General features: G+C 49.2%; 1 protein-coding gene across 1 annotated transcript; it reads left to right on the top strand.

Moving 5' to 3' along the window:
* The first annotated feature begins 616 nt into the window (after positions 1-616).
* Positions 617-8,674, top strand: LOC149430901 (uncharacterized). The gene is made up of 3 exons (XM_089665945.1): positions 617-1,237; positions 4,209-4,376; positions 8,329-8,674. Exons 1-3 carry the CDS (start codon positions 1,060-1,062, stop codon positions 8,520-8,522), a joined length of 540 nt encoding a protein of 179 aa, XP_089522071.1. The 5' UTR covers positions 617-1,059; the 3' UTR covers positions 8,523-8,674.
* Positions 8,675-9,599: the final 925 nt, after the last annotated feature.

Below are 9,599 nucleotides of genomic sequence, written 5' to 3'. Positions count from 1 at the left end.
CCTGGTCAGGAAGGGGGGGAGGGAATTAAATTGTATTAAATTGTTTTTAATTTTTGGACATTTTTTATAGAAAAAGTAAAAAATATTGTTTTTTTTTTCAAAATTGTCGGTCTTTTTTTGTTTATAGCGTAAAAAGTAAAAGGCGCACAGGTGATCAAATACCACCGAAAGAATGACCGTGCAATTGTCAGTTAAAGTAACGCAGCGCTGTATTGTACAAAATGGCCCAGTCAGGAAGGAGGGGAATTAATTTATTTTTTTTTAATTTTTGGGCATGTTATATAGAAAAAGTAAAAAATATTGTTTTTGTTTTCAAAATTGTCACTCTTTTTTTGTTTATAGCGTAGAAAATAAAAAGCGCACAGGCGATCAAATACCACCGAAAGAAAGCTTTACTTGTGGGAAAAAAATACGTAAATTTAATTTGGGTGCAGCGTTGCATGACCGCGCAATTGTCAGGTAAAGTAACGCAGCGCCGTATCGCAAAAAATGGCCTGGTCAGGAAGGGGGGGGGGATCCTTTGGAGGGCGAGCGGATTGAATGTACTTTCCCTTTAATGACACATTACTCTTCTCGGTAAAATTCAAAGTGCATTTCCTGCTGCGGTCTCACGCTGTCGGCCCAGAGGAGGAAGAAGGGACCAGAAATGGAGTCGTTCAGAGGCTGAGTGCAGCGACGCTCAGAAGACACATCACACTCAGCGACTGCAGGCGGTTTTCTGTCCCGGCCAGGGGCTGCAGAACTTTCTGTTTTGTTTTCCATTCTATGAAATGAAACAAGTAAAATCTGGAACACTCCGATAAAAAATCCCCCCCCCGGAATCTAACAAACACTCATCACCGCGTTCCCCTCTGGGTTTCCCCTGCAAACCGGATCCAGGGGGGGCTTTTCGCTCTTTAGTTCATTTACGGGAGATTTAGATTCACGTCCTCAGAACATCGTCCACGTCAGGGGTGCTTTATAAAGCCTCCTACAGAATTTTCCTGCTGCAGATAAAAGATGCAAAGATTTTCCAGTTGGGAATACTCAATTGGGATGGATAGTTAAGGAGCCTTGGCCATGTTGTACGGCAGGTCTGGGGGTCATTGGCTGCAGGGGGTTTTGGGTTTGCTGGGTACGGTCGCTCTGATGGTGTCGGTCCTCACCTCTCAGTGGTACAATGGTAAAGGATTGTGGGACGAAGTGGCAGATAAAGCAAAAGCCACCAATCAGACTTCACTTCTACAACACAACCGAGGTAAGCGAAACAGGCAAAACCTTTAATTAAACAGATTAACATTTACATTATTTATTATTTATTTCAGGTACTTATATAGCGCCATCAATGTATGCAGCTCTTTACATATATATTGTACATTCACATCAGTCCCTAACCCTCAAGGGGCGTACAATCTAAGGTCCCTAACCCTCAAGGGGCGTACAATCTAAGGTCCCTAACCCTCAAGGGGCGTACAATCTAAGGTCCCTAACCCTCAAGGGGCGTACAATCTAAGGTCCCTAACCCTCCAGGGGCGTACAATCTAAGGTCCCTAACCCTCAAGGGGCGTACAATCTAAGGTCCCTAACCCTCAAGGGGCGTACAATCTAAGGTCCCTAACCCTCCAGGGGCGTACAATCTAAGGTCCCTAACCCTCCAGGGGCGTACAATCTAAGGTCCCTAACCCTCAAGGGGTGTACAGTCTAAGGTCCCTAACCCTCAAGGGGCGTACAGTCTAAGGTCCCTAACCCTCAAGGGGTGTACAATCTAAGGTCCCTAACCCTCAAGGGGCGTACAATCTAAGGTCCCCAACTCACATTCATACATACACATACTAGGGACAGTTTAGACATTTACATTGAAATCTTTTTTTTTTCTTACTATTGTGGGTGATTTCAGCAATATTTTATATAATCTAATTCAGTGTTTCTCACCCAGACTGGTGCTGCACCTTGGGGTTGGCTTCTGGACTTGTCAGGGGCGTCTCTACATCCCTTATTTATCCGTGGTGCAGACTGGCCAGCTGAGGACTCTAATGTGAAAGTGGGGGTCTGAGGTCTCTCCTGTGAACATGGGGGAGGGGCTAAGGACTCTTCATTAAATGTGGGGGGCTAAGGACTCTCCTGTAAAAATGGGGGGCTGATGACTCATGTTAGCATGGGGGGCTGAGAACTCTCCTGTGAAAGTGGGGGGCTGAGGACTCTTGTGAAAGTGGGGGGCTGAGGACTCTCGTGAAAGTGGGGGGCTGAGGACTCTCATGTAAAAGTGGGGGACTGAGGACTCTCATGTAAAAGTGGGGGTGTGAGGTCTCTCCTGTGAACATGGGGGAGGGGCTAAGGACTCCATTAAATGTGGGGGGCTGAGGACTCTCCTGTGAAAATGGGTGGCTGGTGACTCATGTTAGCATGGGGGGCTGAGGATGCTCATGTGAAAGTGGGGGACTAAGAACTCTCCTGTGAAAGTGGGAGGCTGAGGACTCTCCTGTGAAAGTTGGGGGCTGAGGACAGTCATGTGAAAGTGGGGTGTTGAGGACTCTAATATGAAAGTGGGGGGCCAAGGACTCTCATGTTAAAGTGGGGGGATGGAGGACTGTCATGTGAAAGTGGGGGCTGAGGACTCTCCTGTTAGCTTGGGGGGAATGAGGACTCTCCTGTGAAAGTGTGTGTGTGTGGGGGGGTGGGTGAGGACTCTCTTGTGAAAGTGGGGGCCTGAGGACTTTTCTGCGAAAGTGGGGGGCTGAGGACTCTCCTGTGAAAGTAGGGGGTTGAGGATTCTTCTGTGAAAGTTGATGATGTTCATGTGAAAGTGGGGGCCCAAGGACTCTCATGTTAAAGTGGGGGGCTGAGGACTCTCCTGTGAACTTGGGGGCCTGAGGACTCTCCTGTGAAAGTGGGGGACTGAGGACTCTCATGTGAAAGGGGGGGCTGAGGAATCTGATGTGAACTTGGGGGACTGAGGACTCTCCTGTGAAAGTGCATGGGGGCCTAAGGACTCTCCTGTGAAAGTGGGGGGCTGAGGACTCAGTTCAATAAAGGGGAAACTCAGATGGAGACCCTGATGTAAGGGGGCACTCCGATAAGGACCCCGAAGTAAGGGAGCACTCTGATAGGGACCCTAAAGTAAAGGGGCACTCTGATTGGGACACCAGATGTAAGGGAGCATTCTGATAGGGACCCCAAAGTAAGGGAGCACTCTGATGGGGACCCTAATGTAAAAGGGCACTCCGATTGGGACACCGGATATAAAGGAGCACTCCGATGGGAACATCGGATGTAAGGGGCCTCTGATGGGGACCCTAATGTAAAGGGGCACTCTGATAGGGACCCCAAAGTAAGGGAGCACTCTGATTGGGACACCGGATATAAGGGAGCACTCTGATGGGAACATCGGATGTTAGGGGTCTCTGATGGGGACCTGAATGTAAAGGGGCACTCTGACTGTTACACAGGATGTAAGGGGACTCTGCTGGGGACATCTGATGTAAGGGGGCACTTTGGTAGGGATCACTAATGGGGACAATCTTCTTTGGGGCCGCACCGGTTTCTATAGTCCATGCACTACTTTTGGTGCGATTTGCATAGACACCTGTGTCAGACGTCTTGCAAATCGCACCTCAAATCAGGACATCCCGACTTTGAAAACATGCGATTTAGAGTGAAGTCGCACAATCTCAAAGTCAGGATTGGTGTGACTGGGGGGGGGGGGGGGGGAGTAAGGCTGGGTTCACACCTATGCAGTTTGTGTTTGATCCGTTTCTGAAGTGCGTTTTGCATTTTTGCTGTTTTTTTTACTTGTTGCTGAGCAGATTAAAACGCATCAAAAAACACTCTCCATGCTTTTCTGCAGCCTCTCCATTGACATCTATAGAACCAAAAACGGCAACTTTTTTGAGTTTATAAAAGTCCCTGACACTCGCCAAAAAAACACACCGGGTGAAAACGCAGAGATGTGAACCTGTCCCATAGGAAATCATGTTGAATGGATCGCTGTGCGTTTCTGCAAAACGCAGCGTAAAACGTATAGGTGTGAACCTAGATTCATACAGGAGGTGTGTCGCTGGCTGGATCACCAGGTGAAAACAGAGGGAGAAAAAGCCTAAAAAAAAGAAAACTAATGCAGCCATCACATCTAATGATTGGGAAGCTGCAATATGGGACATTTTTGGGTTCAGTACCGCAGTAGGAAATGCACAATATATACAGTATATATGACTTTTCTTTTCTTGTGACAGTTCATGGAGCTCAGAGGTTCTTCGCTGGATTATCCTTCATCATGGCTGCTGCTGGCTCCTGCATCTGCTTGGTTTACTTGTTTTGTCTGAGACCCCCAAGACACCCCCATCACACCCTCCGGATGCCCAATCCAGGAAGCCTCCTTCTGGCCGTGCTTCCTTCGACGGGTGAGCAGAACCGCTCCATTACTCTCTGTGGGCTAGCAGTCTAGATCTTCATCTAGAACCAGGGGCGGACTGACCATTTGGAAACTCGGGCACTGCCAGGGGGCCCGGGGTCAGTAGGGGGCCCCATGAGATGCCCCTGGTACCTTTTTCATAGGCTTTTTTGAGTTTGGGCAAGGACACAGGGGCCCCATGATCCCCTATTGCCCAGGGGCCCCATGAGTTGTCAGTCTGCCCCTGTCTAGAACCGATACCACACACGCTGCCATTGTTGTGCGTTTTGTGAGATATTATTTTAGAAAAAAAAGCTTTATTAGGGCTCAGGGGCAGACTGACAACTCATGGGGCCCCCGGGCAATAGGGGATCATGGGGCATCTGCGTTCTTTCCCAAACTCAAAAAAGCTTATGAAAAAGGTACCAGGGGCATCTCATGGGGCCCTCTACTGACCCCGGGCCCTCGGGCAGTGCCTGAGTTTCCAAATGGTCAGTCCGCCCGTTAGGGCTCATTCACACATGCTTTGCTCTTTGAAGAGCAATACGAGTTCAGATCGCTCTTCAGAAAGCATTGGCCAGGCAGTATTGCTTCCTCACTGCCTGGTTTAACCCCTCAAACCCTGCACTAGCGCCCTGCGACTGTGCGCATTGCATGCAGGTGCGGGACTCGTGCAGACGCGGGGTAAAATATCTGCCGCAAACGTAAAGTGCGTTCACATTCTGTGTGTACACCCCTGGCTGATGTCCTAGTTCACGCCACAAAAACTCACTCCAGATCCGTTCCGGACGTTTCTGCACGTTTCTGCACACACATTTGCAAATGCGTTTTGTTGTGTTTTTGATGAGTTCCAAATTTTTTTCTTCTTTTTTTTTCAGTGTGCTGGGGTCCAGTGCGGTTTTGATGCATTTTGCCGCATTGCAATACAGTTCTGTGCAAGAAAAATGCAACCTGTTTTACTTTTGTTTTCTGGAGGTGCAAGCACTGGTGTGAACTATGCCATTGAAAACCATGTAACCTATTTTCTATGCATTTTGGATGCAGAAAAATAAAAGGATTGGAATGCATGGGGTGTGAACTGGCCCTTAAAGGTGGTAGCAGGTGGGTGGGAAGGGGGGGGGGGGGAGCATGGCTCAACTGTGAAGCTATTGATGTCTCCAGACACCTTTTCTTTAAAGTATAACTACACTACATCTGAGCACCACAACCTAAAAACATAACGGTACTTGCCTGACTGCATTGTGCCAAGTGTAAAGTGTAGTGGAGGGGGGATTATGGTGTGGGGTTGTTTTTCAGGGGTTGGGCTTGGCCCCCTAGTTCCAGTGAAGGGAACTCTTAAGGCGTCAGCATACCAAGACATTTTGGACAATTTAATGCTCCCAACTTTGTGGGAAGAGTTTGGGGATGGCCCCTTCCTGTTCCAACATGACTGCGCACCAGTGTACAAAGCAAGGTCCATAAAGACATGGAGGAGCCAGTTTGGGGTGGAGGAACTTGACTGTCCTGCACAGAGTCCTGACCTCAACCCCATAGAACACCTTTGGGATGAATTATTTATCTATTTCAGGTACTTATACAGCACCGTCAGTTTACTCGGCACTTTACATATATATTGTACATTCACATCAGTCCCTAACCCTCAAGGGGTGTACAATCTAAGGTCCCTAACTCACATTCATACATACACATACTAGGGACAATGTAGACAGGATCCAATTAACCTACCAGCATGTCTTTGGAGTGTGGGAGGAAACTGGAGTACAGGAGGAAACCCACGCAGGCACAGGGAGAACATGTAAACTCCAGGCAGAAGGTGCCGTGGCTGGGATTTGAACCAACGACCCGAGTACTGCCAGGCAGAAATGCTAACCATTTAGCCCAACGGTTCTCAACCTGGGGGTCGAACGACCATTTCCCAGGGGTCGCCTAAGACCATCGGAAAACATATTTCCGATGGTCTTAGGAACCGAGACACCGCTGCTGTCTCCGGCGATGTGTGGGCGGGATGATATGCTGCCCTTGTCACCGCCTCCTCGCCGCTGATTGGCCACCGGAACTGTAGCTCAGGAGAGGCACACAGGCGGCCAATCACCGGCGAGAAGGTGGAGCTTGGAGAGGAGGAGCCAAGCGGCAGCGTGCGGAGATCGAAGAAGATTGAGGGAGCTGCAGGAACGAGTGAAGAGAGAGGCCAGAGAAGGAAGACAGCTGACAGGTAAGTGCAAATTTTGCTGCTGCAGCCAGGTATGCAGGCTGTAGATGGGAGAGGGAGAGAGCGGGCCCAGGCTGGAGCAGGAGTCAGCAAGGTAAGTATCATTGGTGTCAGTGGAAGGGATAGTGCCCCATCATTTGTGTCACTAATACCAACGATGGGGCACTATTCCTCCCCCCACTGACACCAACGATGGGGCACTATTCCTCCCCCCACTGACACCAACGATGGGGCACTATTCCTCCCCCCACTGACACCAACGATGGGGCACTATTCCTCCCCCCACTGACGCCAACGATGAGACAGTATTCCTCCCCTCACTGACGCCAACGATGGGGCACTATTCCTCCCCCCACTGACGCCAACGATGGGGCACTATTCCTCCTCCCACTGACGCCAACGATGGGACACTATTCCTCCTCCCACTGACGCCAACGATGGGACACTATTCATCCCACTGACATCAGTGATGGGGCGCTAGTCCTCCCCCCACTGACGCCAACGATGGGGCACTATTCCTCCCCCACTGACGCCAACGATGGGGCACTATTCCTCCTCCCACTGACGCCAACGATGGGACACTATTCATCCCACTGACATCAGTGATGGGGCGCTAGTCCTCCCACTGCAAAATTACAGTTATGAAGTAGCAATGAAAATAATTTTATGGTTGGGGGTCACCACAACATGAGGAACTGTATTAAGGGGTCGCGGCATTAGAAAGGTTGAGAACCACTGATTTAGCCACTGTGCTGCCCAATTAGAGCGGAGACTGCGAGCCAGACCTCCTCCCCCGACATCAGTGCCTGACCTGACAAATGTGCTTCTGGAAGAATGGTCCAACCTTCCCATAGACACCCTCCTAAACCTTGTGGACGGCCTTCCCAGAAGAGTTGAAGCTGTTATAGCTGCAAAGGGCGGGGCCAACTCAATATTGAACCCTACGGACTAAGACTGGGAGGGGCCATTAAAGGTCATGTGCGTGGAAAGGGCGGGGCCAACTCAATTTTAAACCCTACAGTCTAAGACTGGGGGGCCATTAAAGGTCATGTGTATGCAAAGGGCGGGGCTAACTTAATATTGAACCCTACGGACTAAGACTGGGAGGCCATTAAAGGTCATGTGCGCGGAAAGGGCGGGGCCAACTCAATTTTGAACCCTACGGACTAAGACTGGGGGGCCATTAAAGGTCATGTGCGTGGAAAGGGCAGGGCCAACTCAATATTGGACCCTACGGACTAAGACTGGGAGGCTATGAAAGGTCATGTCCGTGGAAAGGGCGGGGCCAACTCAATATTGAACCCTACGGACTAAGACTGGGATGCCATTAAAGTTCATGTGCGTGGAAAGGGCAGGGCCAACTCAATATTGAACCCTACGGACTAAGACTGGGAGGCTATGAAAGGTCATCTCCGTGGAAAGGGCGGGGCCAACTCAATATTGAACCCTACAGACTAAGACTGGGAGGACATTAAAGGTCGTATGCGTGGAAAGGCCGCACAACCAATACTTGGCGCAATATAGTGTATTTTTGGTGGCAGCATAAGGATTAAATGTAGGGAATGTTGATGGAGAGAGGGAGGTTCTGCCTTGAGAAGTGGAGGGGCAAAAAGAACAAGAAAATACATGATCTGAATACTCAGATATGGCGGCTCCAGAGTACGATGGTCCATCAGGTATCCATCAGCTCTCCTGCCATATATCCTGTTATCTGCAGGTCTCTGATTCTGTGAACTTTGGTCTTTATTTGTAGGATTCTTCTTCTCTGTGGCCTGGACCATCTTCACCTGGCAGCACCGGGAGGCGATAACGGCTAACTGGACTAGATTGGGTTTCTCCTACTGGCTGGGGGGTTTAGCATGGACCTCACTGCTTCTCCTTCTTCCCATCCTATACCTGGTGGAGGAATGTGCCGTCAGGGCGAGCCACAAACCACTGCTGGTCTGACCGAAGAGACCTCACATGATGGAGCAGCTACAAGTATCAGATGATAGAAACCTTTCTCCTCCCAGTGATGGCCATCAGACAGAACTAAAACTTCTTACGTATTTATGCCCCTTTTGTATGTGACTACAATAAATCCGTAACTCAGCTGGAAATTGCGAAATGTATGTTTTCCTTTCCCTGGTTCCTCCTCATTATTTATTTCAGGTACTTCTATAGCGCCATCAATGTACGCAGCACTTTACATATATATTGTACATTCACATCAGTCCCTAACCCTCAAGGGGCGTACAATCTAAGGTCCCTAACCCTCAAGGGGTGTACAATCTAAGGTCCCTAACCCTCAAGGGGTGTACAATCTAAGGTCCCTAACTCACATTCATACATACTAGGGACAATTGAGACAGGATCCAATTCACCTACCAGCATGTCTTTGGAGTGTGGGAGGAAATCAGAGTACCCAGAAGAAACCCATGCAGGCACAGGGAGAACATGCAAACTCCAGGCAGGTGGTGCCATGGTTGGGATTCGAACCAATGACCCGAATACTGCCAAGCAGAAGTGCTAACCACTTTAGTCACTGTGCTGCCCTCAGCAATAGGTTAGCATCTATATAGGATAAGTGCAGCACTAAATGTAATCCAGACAAATGTATGATGGTAATGTTCATAAAGGGGTTAATAGTCCACAATGAAGGAACTCAAAGGTGATATACTATTCCCACAGTAATAGCTTTTGTAAGACTCGGGGAGGGGCAAGGTATGTATAAAATGCGCACTCACTGGACGCGCAAAGGAAATGCGCAATGTATCAACAAAACGGAGGTCTGCCAGGGGGTCCCTTTCAGGATACGAATAGAATCAGCCCAGGATGGATGAACATCATCTGGATATATACTCTCAAACCGGAGGTACACTTTAAGGACACGGATACAGCCTCTTCAGTACAGTAGAATAGTCACCAGGGGGAGCTCTGGGGGATTAAATGCTCAATACAGAGCAACAGCTGGAAATACCCATAGCATGGTATTGGGCAGCACAGTGGTTAAATGGTTAGCACTTCCGCTTGGCAGTACTCGGG

This window comes from Staurois parvus, unplaced genomic scaffold (genome assembly GCF_062004578.1).
Source record: "Staurois parvus isolate SC_StPar_1 unplaced genomic scaffold, SC_StPar_1.0 ptg002421l, whole genome shotgun sequence".
Lineage (NCBI taxonomy): Eukaryota > Metazoa > Chordata > Amphibia > Anura > Ranidae > Staurois > Staurois parvus.
Note: the sequence above shows the minus strand (reverse complement) of the source record. Positions and strands in the feature narration are given on the sequence as shown.